Source organism: Entelurus aequoreus, linkage group LG01, assembly GCF_033978785.1.
Source record: "Entelurus aequoreus isolate RoL-2023_Sb linkage group LG01, RoL_Eaeq_v1.1, whole genome shotgun sequence".
In the NCBI taxonomy this organism is placed as follows: Eukaryota; Metazoa; Chordata; class Actinopteri; order Syngnathiformes; family Syngnathidae; genus Entelurus; species Entelurus aequoreus.
The window spans coordinates 2,707,196-2,722,114 of record NC_084731.1 but is presented as its reverse complement, the minus strand read 5'-3'; the positions used below and the strand labels follow the sequence as shown (position 1 = coordinate 2,722,114).

General features: G+C 39.8%; 1 protein-coding gene across 5 annotated transcripts in view; it reads left to right on the top strand.

The window, feature by feature from the left end:
* The window catches only part of als2b (alsin Rho guanine nucleotide exchange factor ALS2 b), a 54,145-nt gene that overhangs the window by 27,846 nt on the left and 11,380 nt on the right, over positions 1-14,919 (top strand). For 3 of the 5 annotated variants that reach the window (XM_062042952.1, XM_062042961.1, XM_062042971.1), the window contains exons 13-25: positions 1,802-1,964; positions 2,042-2,173; positions 5,639-5,767; positions 5,917-5,940; positions 8,689-8,759; positions 8,844-8,910; positions 8,996-9,168; positions 9,265-9,330; positions 9,405-9,503; positions 12,620-12,784; positions 12,863-12,974; positions 13,074-13,151; positions 13,220-13,353. In XM_062042952.1, the coding sequence (XP_061898936.1) occupies positions 1,802-1,964; positions 2,042-2,173; positions 5,639-5,767; positions 5,917-5,940; positions 8,689-8,759; positions 8,844-8,910; positions 8,996-9,168; positions 9,265-9,330; positions 9,405-9,503; positions 12,620-12,784; positions 12,863-12,974; positions 13,074-13,151; positions 13,220-13,353 (1,413 nt within the window). The remainder of the gene's footprint in view (positions 1-1,801; positions 1,965-2,041; positions 2,174-5,638; positions 5,768-5,916; positions 5,941-8,688; positions 8,760-8,843; positions 8,911-8,995; positions 9,169-9,264; positions 9,331-9,404; positions 9,504-12,619; positions 12,785-12,862; positions 12,975-13,073; positions 13,152-13,219; positions 13,354-14,919) is intronic. The other 2 variants (XM_062042979.1, XM_062042988.1) reach the window with 1 other exon arrangement.

The following is a 14,919-nucleotide window of genomic DNA, read 5'->3' as shown; positions in this document are numbered from 1 at the left end:
TAAATTGTTTTCTTATATAATAAAAGTGAGCTTTTGTTAAACCAAATATTGTGTGTTTTTTTTCCATATACAACAACCTATCTGGACTCCATAACAGAATCGATAAGGAATCGGTTCGATAAGAGGATTCGATAATAGGCTCGAACTCGATAATTTCTTATCAAACATCATCCCTACTCTAGGAGTGCTTCTCAAATGCCCCTAAAAATTAGTACATGTCTCCTGCTTGCTTGGAAACATAGCAAAACGCTGCAGGTAGGAGCATGATAAAATGAGAGTGTCCCCGGGGGGATGTCCTGTATAGTACAAGCAAAATCCTCATTTAAACAAGGCGGTCTGCACCAATAGCAATTGCACACGCAGTGTTAGTAAATCACACGCAACACGCCCACTAAATAGTACACGCTATTTTGAAGATTGCACACTTTGTTTGGCGCAATGTATTTGGATCTTAGTAAATCAGGCTCTAAATATGTTGGAACTTAAACATGAGAAGTTGTATCTGAGTGTGACTGTTTTTTGTTTGTTTTTAAGGAGCAACCATACATTTCAGATGTAAACCTAATTTTACCTAGTAATTAGTTTTGGTAGTGCCATTGAGATAAAATAATGCCACCGTTCAGTAACAGTGATACCTCAGTCTTTGTTAGTAATCTATTCCAAAAGTTTTACCACAAAGAAGTGTACACTACCGTTCAAAAGTTTGGGGTCACCCAAACAATTTTGTGGAATAGCCTTCATTTCTAAGAACAAGAATAGGCTGTCGGGTTTCAGATGAAAGTTCTCTTTTTATGGCCGCTTTGAGCGTTTAATTGACCTCACAAATGTGATGCTCCAGAAACTCAATCTGCTCAAAGGAAGGTCAGTTTTGTAGCTTCTGTAACGAGCTAAACTGTTTTCAGATGTGTGAACATGATTGCACAAGGGTTTTCTAATCATCAATTAGCCTTCTGAGCCAATGAGCAAACACATTGTACCATTAGAACACTGGAGTGATAGTTGCTGGAAATGGTGTAGATATTGCACCAAAAAGCAGACATTTGCAGCTAGAATAGTCATTTACCACATTAGCAATGTATAGAGTGTATTTCTTTCAAGTTAAGACTAGTTTAAAGTTATCTTCATTGAAAAGTACAGTGCTTTTCCTTCAAAAATAAGGACATTTCAATGTGACCCCAAACTTTTGAACGGTAGTGTACAGTATATGTTATACATTGTACAGTATGTGATGTTTGATTGTTGTTGTCAAAGGACAAAGTGAATGTTGTGATGCGTCTATGAAATGAATGCGCCTCCATATGTTCAAAAGGAGCAAAATACATAAATATTACAAGTTATCATGCGGCATTAAATATATACTTACAGCGTTTATATAAAACGTTGATGGAAGTGTTTGGATGTTTTTTTTAAGCGCTTTATTGGCAGAATAAAGCGACTCGCATAGGCTCCATTGTAAGCGGATTTGTGTTTTGCTCGCATTTATTTACTATTTAGAATGCATAAAAGAATAATAAAATAGGTATGCTTGTTTTACATAAGGATTGTGAATGATAGGCAAGATTCTAATATAAGTGCAGTTCCAATTTAAGCATGTCTGAAACAAATAAAGCTTTACCAATACAATTATTGAAGTTAGAATACATGTGTTAAGTTGACTGTTGACTTTGTTTGCCTTGAAAACATTGAGGTCAGGCCGTGTCAGCGTCATTCTTCCTTTATGGCAGTCAGGAGTACAGACTGGAAAGAAAGAGTGCCTTTGTCCACTGAATGTCAATAATGAGGTGTTATTTTTCATCTTCAGAGATTTTTTTGGAAAGAGTCATGAGCTGCTCCAAAGGTTGGCTGAGTGCACTGAGGAAAACCTGGCCATTCCGGACATCTTGGTGGCGCTCTTTAGCCTCCCTATGAACCATCTTCAAGAGTACGGGCGACTGCTTCTCAAACTGGCCACTTGTTTTGAAGTGGTAGGTGAAACTGTTAGCAACCTGGCACCCCCATAAATGAAATTGTTTTAATGTAAAAACTATGTAATATGTTTCAGTGCTCTGACGATTATCAGCGGCTGCAGGACAGCTGCTCAAAGTTTGAAGCTTTGGCCCTTCTGCTGAAGAAGAAATTAAAGGAAGCCGAGTTCACTTTTCTCTTCTGGAAGAGCTTTCCTGGCAAGATGACGGTAACAAGTCTATTTTTCTTCTTGCTGTATCATTCTTTCTCTGTTCAAACATCTACACATTCATCTATTTTCTACACAATGTGGGGAGTGCTCAGAGAGTATGGGGTATCTGACTTTCTGATTGTGGCGGTCCGCTCCCTGTATGATCAGTGTCAGAACTTGGTCCGCAGTAAGTCGGACATGTTTCCAGTGAGGGTTGGACTCCGCCAGGGCTGCCCTTTGTCACCGATTCTGTTCATAACTTTTATGGACAGAATTTCAAGGCGCAGTCAGGGTGTTCAGAGGATCCGGTTCGGTGGCTGCAGGATTAGGTCTCTGCTTTTAGCAGATGACGTGGTCCTGATGGCTTCATCTGGCCAGGATCTTCAGCTCTCACTGGATCGGTTCGCAGCCACAATACAAAATAAAGTACCGTAATTTCCGGACTATAAGCCGCACCTGACTATAAGCCGCACCAGCTAAATTTAGGGGAAAATACAGATTGCTCCATATATAAGCCGCACCCGACTATAAGCCGCAGGGTTTTGATGTGTAATTAGCGTAGTATATAGGGGTTCCTGCTACCACGGAGGGGATTGTCGGGACAGAGATGACTGTTTGGGAACGCAAAGCGTCCCATTTATTAACAATAAATCTTTCAATCATTCAATCAAACTTTCACATCTTTGACATGGCGAACAGCATTCGTGCAGAGTACAAATAATACAACGGTGCAAAGTAATACAAAGTGCTCGCCTGTACGTTATCAAAATAACCAGCCTACCGGTATATGAAAAGTCAGTCTTTAATCATTGTGTCATCGTCTTCCTCCTGCGTACTAAAACCACCGAAATCCTCTTCGTCGGTGTCGGAGAAGAACAGGCCGTAAATAAGCCGCACCCTTGTATAAGCCGCAGGGACCAGAACGAGGGGCAAAAGTAGCGGCTTATAGTCCGGAAATTACGGTAAATGCTTTATACTAGGGGTGTAACGGTAGGTGTATTTGTATTGAACCGTTTTGGTACGGGGGTTCCAGTTCGGTTCGGAGGTGTACCGAACGAGTTTCCACACGGACGTATTAAGTAGCGTAACGCATGTTGTGTAAACAATGCACACCGAGGCACAACACTCGGCATGCTAGCAGCTAACGGGCTAGGATAGACTGACCATGCGTCCTCTTTTCACCGGACATGTCCTCTTTTGCGGAGCTGTCAGGGCGGAGTTTCTTGAATGCCTCAAATGTCCGGCATTTTGAGTTGGGGTTGCGTGTATTTTCAATGTACCGTATTTTCCGCACCATAAGCCGCCCCGTGTTGTAAGCCGCACCTTCAATGAATGGCATATTTCAAAACTTTGTTTACCTATTAGCCGCCCCGTGTTATTAGCCGCACCTACGCTACGCTAAAGGGAATGTCAAAAAAACAGTCAGATAGGTCAGTCAAACTTTAATAATATATTACAAACCAGCGTTCTAACAACTCTGTTCACTCCCAAAATGTAATGTGCAAATGTGCAATCACAAAAATAGTAACACTCAAAATAGTGCAGAGCAATAGCAACATCAATAACTCAACTTTGCTCGAACGTTAATGTCACACAACACACAAAATAAACATTTAAAGCTCACTTTCTGAAGTTATTACTCGTCCACAAATCCCTCGAATTCTTCTTCTTCGGTGTGCTTCACTTGTTTTTTGACACCATCGATGATGTGGACGCGCATGCAGTCGTAGATCAACAGGGACGGAGCTGCGTGGAAAAAGTCACCCGGTCTCTTCGCTCATCTTTTCTTCATCCATCCATCCCTTCGAGTTAGCTTTTATGATGACGCCGGCTGGAAAGTTCTCTTTTGGCAAGGTCTTCCTTTTGAATATCACCGTGGGTGGAAGTTTCTGGCCGTTAGCATGGAAAGCTAGAGGTCAGTGAAGGACGACTTCTCATTCCCTGTGGTGCGAATATTCACCGTACGTGTTCCCGTTTTATCCACAGTGCGGTTCACATGAATATCAAAAGTCAGTGGAACCTTGTACGCGTGTCTCTAAGTAGGAGACATTTTGTGGTCTTTACAGAAACACACAAATGAAATGAAACGTAATATCCGCGCGCTTCTTCTTCTACGGGGCGGGTGCTCACCTTGGCGGTTGCTTACAGTAGAAGAAGAAGCGCTTCCTCTTCTACGGGGAAAAAAGATGGCGGCTGTTTACCGTAGTTGCGAGACCTAAACTTTATGAAAATAAATATTAATATTAATCCATATATAAGGCGCACCGGGTTATTAGCCGCACTGTCAGCTTTTGAGAAAAATTGTGGTTTTTAGGTGTGGCTTATGGTGCGGGAAATACGGTACTGTAGCGTCCAGAAGAAGTGCACACCAAGTCTGACGCTCTCTTTAAACTTTTATTGAGCAACCTATACTAACACAGCTGAACTTATCTCGTTCCTTCCACACGCACGTCCATCCTCACTCCTCATTTCTGCAAAAGCAACGCTTCCTCCTTCTTCGCCAATCACCTTACAGGCGTGCTACGTTCACAACAATGGGAATTCTGAATATCACTCACTCGAGAACACAACATCAACTTCAGCAGGTCGTTACACTACGTTCAGGGTTAAGAAGGGGTTAAAAACAAAACAAACTGTGCGAGCAGCAGCATTGGTGAGGGAGGGGCAGAGACAGAGAGAGAGAGAGTTATGATAAACGTGCATGCGTCGCCAGGCTCTGCTTTTTATCCATAGATTTATCACATTTAATTTTTTATTATCTATAGCAGGGGTGTCAAAAGTGTGCCTCGGAGGCCATTTGCGGCCCACAGCTAATGTTTTAAAGGCCCACGGCACATTCTAAAAATACTATTAAAATAAAATAAACAAAAACATAACAAAAGTGAAATAAAAAAGCTTAAAGGTTAAATGTCATTTAGAAAAAGTTGCAATGTTGACTAATAAAACAAAGCTGTTTTTTTTTTTTTTCAAACTGTCATTGCTCAAAACATAATATTGAATCAAAATCAATGTTATTATGAATTATTGACCTATCCAAGGTTCCCATTACTTCACATCAAATATTCCACTAAGAAAAATATTTTTGGTGGAAGATTTTGCAAATTTGGTAAATTAATAACCCAAAAATGTATATTTTGTTGTTTTCTTACTGTAACGAAAATGAACTGAACTGTGACCTCTAAACCGAGGTATGTACCGAACCGAAATGTTTGTGTACCGTTACACCCCTACTTTATACACAATATCTACTTACAAATGTTTGACCAAGCCTCGCTGTTGGCGTGTGGGATGGCGGGAGTAAAGCATACATGATCAATCCTAGTTTGAATGGTTTCATCACCCTATTTGGCCAAATATACCTGACCTGGGACTACGAGGGGAACATACCAAGATCCCAACCAGAGGAGACAGTGCGAGCCAATCCTCTACCGTGCTTCCCTCCCGCACGCACACATTTTGACGATGTTTATCTGTTGTTGATAGGACTCACTACGAAAGCCTTGCCGCCGTCTCATTTGTGAGAGCAGCAACAAAGCTCTGACGCTGCAGAACTCAGGGAGGTTCTCAGTCAACTGGTTCATCCTTTTTAACGACGCGCTTGTCCATGCACAGGTCAGCTCCACACATACGTACAGTATCTACACACACACACACACACACAGCGACACACACGCAACGCAAGCGACATTCACAAAGAGGAACAGACATTATAACCTTGTGTACTTGTGTGCATTTGTGTGTGCTTGCTTTCGTGCTGTCAGGGTGTGGCGCCTTATAAAAACCTTGTAAGTATGAAGCTCCCTGTCACCCCTTTCCATAATTGTGTTTGTGTGTGTGTGTGTGTGTACGTGCGTGTGCGTGTGTGTGTGTGTGTGTGTGTGTGTGTGTGTGTGTGTGTGTGTGTGTGTGTGTGTGTGTGTGCGTGTGTGTGTGTGTGTGTTTGTATGTGGAAGGAAAACAAAAGACAGACTGTCTGAGATTTTATCTGGATTTCTAAAAAGGACAAACAACTGATCGCTCATTCTCTGAGCGTCGTTTTAAGGAATCCTTCTCAACCCTACTTCTTATTTTGACCGCAACCTATTAATTATGTGTGGCATGCTTCTTCCCAGGAAACATTTGGCAATCCTCAAATTCATAATTGGATGACATCAACTAGCCACAGCTGATATTAAGAGTCATTTGACACAAAACATAGAGACAGTCTACAGCTGGTGAAGCCAATGTCAAGCGTTGTATTTGTTCACTGTTGATGGATTATCGCGCCGCTTGTAGCACTGGCTCATACAAAAAACTTAAAGGCCTACTGAAATGATTTTTTTTTATTTAAACGGGAATAGCAGATCCATTCTATGTGTCATACTTGATCATTTCGCGATATTGCCATATTTTTGCTGAAAGGATTTAGTAGAGAAAATTGACGATAAAGTTTGCAACTTTTGCTCACTGATTAAAAAAAGCCTTGCCTGTACCGGAAGTAGCGTGACGTCACAGGAGCTAGTATTCCTCACAATTCCCCATTGTTTACAATGGAGCGAGAGAGATTCGGACCGAGAAAGTGATGATTACCCCATTAATTTGAGCGAGGATGAAAGATTCGTAGATGAGGAACGTTACAGTGAAGGACTTGAGAGACAGTGATGGACGTATCTTTTTTCGCTCTGACCGTAACTTAGGTACAAGCTGGCTCATTGGATTCCGCACTCTCCTTTTTTTATTGTGGATCACGGATTTGTATTTTAAACCACCTCGGATACTATATCCTCTTGAAAATGGGAGTCGAGAACGCGATATGGACATTCAGTGCCTTTTATCTCCACGACAATACATCGGCGTGCCTCCGGCTTGTGACACAAGAACATTCAGAAGGACGACACCGCAGCGCTCCAATAAAACACACTCAGATTTTCTGTGTCTAGCCCAGGGGTCGGCAACCCGCGGCTCCGGAGCCGCATGCGGCTCTTTGACCACTCTGATGCGGCTCAGCTGCATACTTGCCGACCCCCCGATTTTCCCAGGAGATTTATAGATCTCAGTGCCTCTCCTACAAAACTCCCAGGGCAAATATAATCCTATTTTCACTCTAATTACTAAATTAAGGGCATGCCCTAATTGCACTGCAGTAATTGTCCTCTATAGCATTTACAAACAGCGTGCCAGCCCGGCCACATGTTGTATGTAGCTTTTACTTGCACACGTAGGAGACAGCAAAGCATACTTAGTCAGCAGCCACACAGCTTACACTGACGGTAGCCGTATAAAACAACTTTAACACTGTTACGTTACAAATATGCGCCACACTGTGAACCCACACCAAAAAAGAATGAAAAACACATTTCTGGAGAACATCCGCACCGTAACACAACATAAACACAACACAACCAATACCCAGAATCCCATGCAGCCCTAACTCTTCCGGTCTAGATTATACACCCCCCCCCCCCGCTACCACCAAACCCCCCCCACACATCAACCCTCCCCCCCTCCGTGCGTCGGTTGAGCGGAAGAGTTAGGGCTGCATGGGATTCTGGGTATTTGTTGTGTTGTGTTACAGTGCAGATGTTCTCCAGAAATGTGTTTGTCATTCTTTTTTGGTGTGGTTTCAAAGTGTGGCGCATATTTGTAACGTAACAGTGTTAAAGTTGTTTTTTACGGCTACAGTCAGTGTAAGCTGTGTGGCTGTTGAACTAGTACGCCTTGCTGTCAGTTACGTGAGCAAGCTGAAGCTGCATTCTACTTGTGGTCGAGCAGGTACACTGTTTGGGCACGCTGTAGAGGGCGCCAAAAGCAGCGCCATCACGCCCTGATATTCGGGAGTCTCCCGGAAATAATGAGAGGGTTGGCAAGTATGGCGCTATCAAGCGCCATTTATTCAAAACTCGCGGGCCGCACTAACATCAAATTTCTATGTTAAGGTGCGTGCCGGTGCGTGTGTCTGAGACCCCTGGTTAACATAGCACAAAGCAATTTAAGCTTTGTATGCGGTGTTTTTCATTTTAAATTTAAAATTTTTTTTTGTGGCTCCCATTATTTTCTTTAATTTGTGAAACTTGCCAAAATGGCTCTTTGAGTGGTAAAGGTTGCCGACCCCTGGTCTAGCCGATACTACATAAAAAATAACGTAAAATAACGCAGTAAAGCATCGTGTAGTAACGGTAACTGAGTTACTGAATATCAAAAATAACGCGTCCCAACACTGACATTTAAACAGTGAATTTTCAAAAGATAAAGAGGGTCGGGCGTGGTTTCATTTGCAATCAGGGAACGCCTCCAGAATCGAAATTCCTGCAGACAGACTCAAAACACGGGTTATAAATGTGACTGAAATACAAATACACATTCATTTTCCCTTCCGCTCACTGCCCGTTGGTGCTGTCTCCCCCAATCATCTCCATTTTTGGCGTCATTGATTCGACACAACGGCCCTTGCAACAGCAGAACATTCATCATTTAACCTTGTAGCAACGAGGATGTCTGCATGGCATGACTCCTGATGCTTTTTATTAGTCTGACGTTCCTATCCAACTCTCCAGTTCTCAACGCATCATGTGTTCTCCTTGGCCACTTTGTGGGTGGAGCCCATTTCGGAGGACAACGCCGGCCTGTGAGAGACTTCTTTTGACATGTTTTAATATCAAATGTGCTTTGATTGCACGACGCTTTGGTTCATTGCTGTGTGTTTGCGTAGTTATGGCCTTAAAATGATCACACCAGAAGAGATGTTCACCCTGCTGGCCAGTTCCCCTATGGAGAAGGTAGATTCAATAAATGACCACTGATGTGGCGAATATCACTACACAAAGAGGTGCCAGAAGTCCTTATTAATGTGGGCTTTCACAGGCCAAGTGGATCCGCTGCATCAACCAGGCGGTGGATCAGGCCCTGAACTTTGGTGAGGGACAAAAGTTTGAGCCTCCCATTTCTAGGAGTGCTACCTACACGTTTTATAAGGACAGCCGACTGAAAGACGCAACCTATGAGGGTCGCTGGCTGGCCGGCAAGCCCCATGGCAGGTGGGACATATTGACCTATGACATGTTGGCAGGCACTTATTGACTTATGCTGGCGGAGCTTTTTCACTATATGATTGCTTTTTGTGCTCCTTTCAGGGGTGTGTTAAAGTGGCCGGATGGGAGGAGTTACACAGGGTCATTCAAGAATGGACTGGAGGATGGGTTGGTGTCAGCATAAACATGAGCATTAGTAAGGACATGTGATCTTCTGTCCTCAACTCAATGTGTTTATTTAGTTTTGGCGAATTTGTGGCTCCGAATAAGACCGTCAACAAGAACGATCACTATCAAGGTCACTGGAAAGATGGCAAAATGCACGGCGTGGGGACATACAGGTAAGCATTTTACTAGAGATGTCCGATAATATCGGCCTGCCGATATTATCGGCCGATACATGCGTTAAAATGTAATATCGGAAATTATCGGTATCGTTTTTTTAATTATCGGTATTGTTTTTTTTGTTTTTTTTTTAATTAAATCAACATAAAAAACACAAGATACACTTACAATTAGTGCACCAACCCAAAAAAACTCCCTCCCCCATTTACACTCATTCACACAAAAGGGTTGTTTCTTTCTGTTATTAATATTCTGGTTCCTACATTATATATCAATATATATCAATACAGTCTGCAAGGGATACAGTCCGTAAGCACACATGATTGTGCGTGCTGCTGCTCCACTAATAGTACTAACCTTTAACAGTTAATTTTACTCATTTTCATTCATTACTAGTTTCTATGTAACTGTTTTTATATTGTTGTACTTTCTTTTTTATTCAAGAAAATGTTTTTAATTTATTTATCTTATATTACAATTTTTTTTTAAAAGTACCTTATCTTCACCATACCTGCTTGTCCAAATTAGGCTTAATAATGTGTTAATTCCACGACTGCATATATCGGTTGATATCGGTATCGGTTGATATCGGTATCGGTAATTAAAGAGTCGGACAATATCGGAATATCGGATATCGGCAAAAAGCCATTATCGGACATCCCTACATTTTACATATTGCTTATATTTTAGAGTATATTAACTGGTCACAAAAAGCTACCCCTCCTTTTTATTGATTATTATTTTATTCGTCACAGCGTCATTCAAAACTGAGTATTAATACTCTGTGCACACAGAGGAGACTCACAAATCAGCACCAAGACAATTTAGAGAATTTATTTTCACTTTCTGAAAAGAATTTGTACTCCTAAAATCATACAACATAAAAACGTTCAAATGTATCAGGAATTCATTAACACTGGAGGCAGCTCAAACTTATTTTAACGCAATGATTATGTCTCGTTTTTATTATTGTATAACATGTTGGTCGCAGGCAAGCAAAATGACACTGAGGCCATTGGAAACTTTGCACAAACAATCGCTCAAAATCCTTGACCGAAAACCACAACACCACCATCACTGTTTAGTTCTCCAAAAATATAGATTGTTAAATTTAGCTAGCATATATAGATTGTTAAATTTATCAACGATAACATTCGATGGGTCATTCATATTGACGCTAATCTTTGAATTAGCGTCAATATGAATGGCCCATCGAATCCTAAATAACACTGCACAAGCGCCACTTAAGCACTTTGTCCAGTTTACATCTGCTGTGACAACTAGAAACACAGGAGCCTCCACCAGGGGGCAGTGTAGCGTACCCAGATGTAAAACATCTTTTGCACAATCAGCCTTTTCATATAATAAATCAATCAATGTTTATTTATATAGCCCTAAATCACAAGTGTCTCAAAGGGCTGCACAAGCCCTAATGACATCCTCGGTACAGAGGATATAAAGCGATAAAGGAATGGAACCACCTCACAACAAACTTGAGAAGTCTAACAGATGACTCTTCATTCACAATGGAAGTTAAAAAGTGGCTTTGGAGCAATCAAAGCTGCTCACACGGTCACTCAGGTGGGCACTATGATTGACACATCAACTTAATGTGTATTATATTTATCCATGAGAGCATTTTTGTTGTAAATTGTGAGGTGTGTGTGTTAAAATCATGGTTGTTTTTACAAATGATGACAGATGTGAACAAGAGCATGTATTGTCTTTGTGTGATAATGTAAAGTAGGTGTGGTTGTATTGTATATTAAGTATGTGTCCATGAAAGGGCATTTTATGACTTTTTTCTTAATACTTGTGTATGATTTTATTGCCATAATTTTATTGCATGATTTTTGTATCCCTTTAATTTAGGTAGCCAGGGAATGCAGATGGAAATGAGCTATTTAGCTATAATCTGGTACAGAACATATCTGTCTTTGAGCTTCATGTTTCTGTGCATTGTCCCTTCAAATAAAGACTCAACTAAACTATGTGATCAGCAATTCTTAAAACAGCATATTTCTACATATTATAAAGAATCTTTGTCTAGCATTTCTCAGTGAGATCTTAAAAACAGCACCGTTCCTGTCATAGAGCATCTTTGATTAGTGTTTTTGTCAGACATCCTTAAAACAGCAGGGTGTCCCTATCATATAGAGCAGGGCTCACTAACTGGCGGTTTTGCGGTCTGAGTCCGCACTCTGACGCCATCCCAGGCAAACCTGGACCTATAATAAATCGGACCGTCATGTCACATGAGGAATTGTTCTGTGTCTGGCCCTATTTGAATTTTAGTTGAAAACCCCTGATATAGATGATCTTCAACTAATGCAAACGTACTGCTCCTGCTAGAATGTATTACTTTATTTATGTCTACCTTTGGTTGGATCAACCAACCAAAGGTAGACATAAATAAAGTCATAACTGTTAGCCATTTGGTGAGGCAAAATTATGAAGGTATGACAAATCTTTGTAGATAAAAAATAAAAGGGCAAAGTTCAGTCTCTGTCCTAAGTTTGATGAAAAGGTGGCCCCAGGACAGTTTAGTTGACTAGCCCTTATATAGAGTACCGTATTTTTTGGAGTATAAGTCGCTCCGGAGTATAAGTCGCACCGGCCGAAAATGCATAATAAAGAAGGAAAAAAACATATATAAGTCGCACTGGAGTATAAGTCGCATTTTTTGGGGAAATGTATTTGATAAAAGCCAACAGCAAGAATAGACATTTGAAAGGCAATTTAAAATGTCTAAAGAATAGTGAACAACAGGCTGAATAAGTGTACGTTATATGAGGCATAAATAACCAACTGGTATGTTAACGTAACATATTATGGTAAGAGTCATTCAAATAACTATAACATATAGAACATGCTATACGTTTACCAAACAATCTGTCACTCCTAATCGCTAAATCCCATGAAATCTTATACGTCTAGTCTCTTACGTGAATGAGATCAATAATATTATTTGATATTTTACGCTAATGTGTTCATAATTTCACACATAAGTCGCTCCTGAGTATAAGTCGCACCCCCGGCCAAACTATGAAAAAAACTGCCACTTATAGTCCGAAAAATACGGTAAATACATTCACTGTTGCTTCCTCCGCAGATACGCCAATGGCGAGATCTACGACGGTTCCTTCCAGGACGGTTTGCGGCACGGCCATGGAATGCTTCGCAGCGGCAAGCTCAACACCTCCTCCCCCAGTGTCTTCATAGGCCAGTGGGTGCACGACAAGAAGACTGGCTATGGCGTGTTTGACAACATCACCAAGTATGCTGAAGTCTCTATTTGGGTGTCTCTTCAGTTTCCTGTGTTCTGAAAGAGCTTTGTGTATGTTTTCTTCATCAGAGGGGAGAAGTACATTGGCATGTGGCAGGACAACCAGCGACAAGGCACCGGGATTGTGGTCACACAGTTTGGGCTTTACTACGAAGGATCCTTCAAAGACAATAAGATGATGGTGAGCAGCAATTTAGAGAAAAGGACCAGGAGAATAAGACAACTTCAAACACTGACAAGTGAGGAATGGACAAAGGGACTTAAAGGTTTGATCTTTCAGGGTACTGGGATCCTGCTGTCAGAGGATGACACCACATATGAGGGAGACTTCTCTGATGACTGGACCCTCAACGGCAAGGTGATTAATAAACAAAAGGGAATTATTATGATATTGAAAGCTTATAAAAATGAGATCTGTGAACCCAGGGAGTGCTGACGATGCCTAACGGCGACTACCTGGAGGGCTCCTTCAATGGTGAATGGGGACTCGGCCCAAAAGTGACCGGCTCCTACTTCAAGCCACAACTAACTGATAACGAAAAGGAGAAAACTCGCTCAGTGTAAGTCAACCTTGCATACATGCATACATTTATCATTTGTTTTCAAAACGGTTATATATACAGTATATATATATATGTATGTATGTATGTATTAGGGATGTGCGTATCGATCCTGTGGTATCGATATATCGATACTCACACGCTACTCATTTGGCATCACTTTTCTGAAAAAAGTATCGATATAAACCAAAAAACGGCGTGTGGGGGGTGCAAGCATCACTTTCAGATGTTTTTGATGACTTACTTAACTTACTTAATGTTGCCGGGACACCCCTGTACCTGGCAGAGTATAGAGCTGGCCCAGTCACGTGACAGGAGACAGAGAATGAGCGTGGTCAACGTGCAACACACACACAGCCAGCCGACAGCGATGCAGCCAGGCATATCCAGTGTTGTCCAATTGTTGACTTAATAATGTTTACTGAATATTTTTGTTTAAATGATTATCCTAAATTCAAGTAATTTCCACACAGGGGAATTTACTGTTAGTTGAAAATTGCTCGAGTCTTTAAAACAAGATAAGAAAGAGATACAATTTGGAGATTCTTCATCTTTGCATTACAGTTTTATTTTTTCCAAGAAAATCTTGAATATATGATTGAATGTGATTTTGGTTTTAATCTGTAACATGATTTCTTACATTTCGAAAACATTAGCCTATTTCATATTTCATTAATTGCTAATTATATCACAAACTTTAAAAAATAACTGCAGCTTCTTACAATTCGGATTTGACTGTTAATTGGAAAGCCCTAATATTTAATTATTATTATATATAATATATAGTTATTATTATATATAATGTTTAATTTATTTTTCATATTTATGTTATTTATTTTAATTTTACTTTTATTATATATTGACCATAATAAGTGTGGTATAAATGGTCTGTATTTGTCTTGTGATTTGTCTTAAATAATAACAATAGTAATAATATTTTTGACTGACAAAAAGTTGCCAATAAGAAATTATTGGTATCGGTATCGGTATCGATGAAAATGCAAGAAAAAGTATCGGTATCGTATCGAATCCTAAAAGTGTGGTATCGCCCATCCCTAGTATGTATGTATATATATATGTATGTGTATATATATGTATATATTTATATATAAATGTATATATATATAAATGTGTGTATATATATATATGTATATATATATATAAATGTGTATATATATACATATATATGTATGTATATATATATATATGTATATATACTGTATATATATGTATGTATGTATATATATATATATATATATATATATATATATATATATATATATATATATATATATATATATATATATATATATATATATGTATGTATGTATGTATGTATGTATATATACATATGTATGTGTATATATATATATATATATATATATATATATATATATATATATATATATATATATATATATATATATATATATATATATATATATATATATATATATACTGTAAATGTGTGTGTGTGTGTATGTGTGTGCATGCATATATATACAGTGTTGGCACTAGGAATTTTCAAAATTTTGAGTGGCCCCGCCAATTGTTTTGAGTGCTATC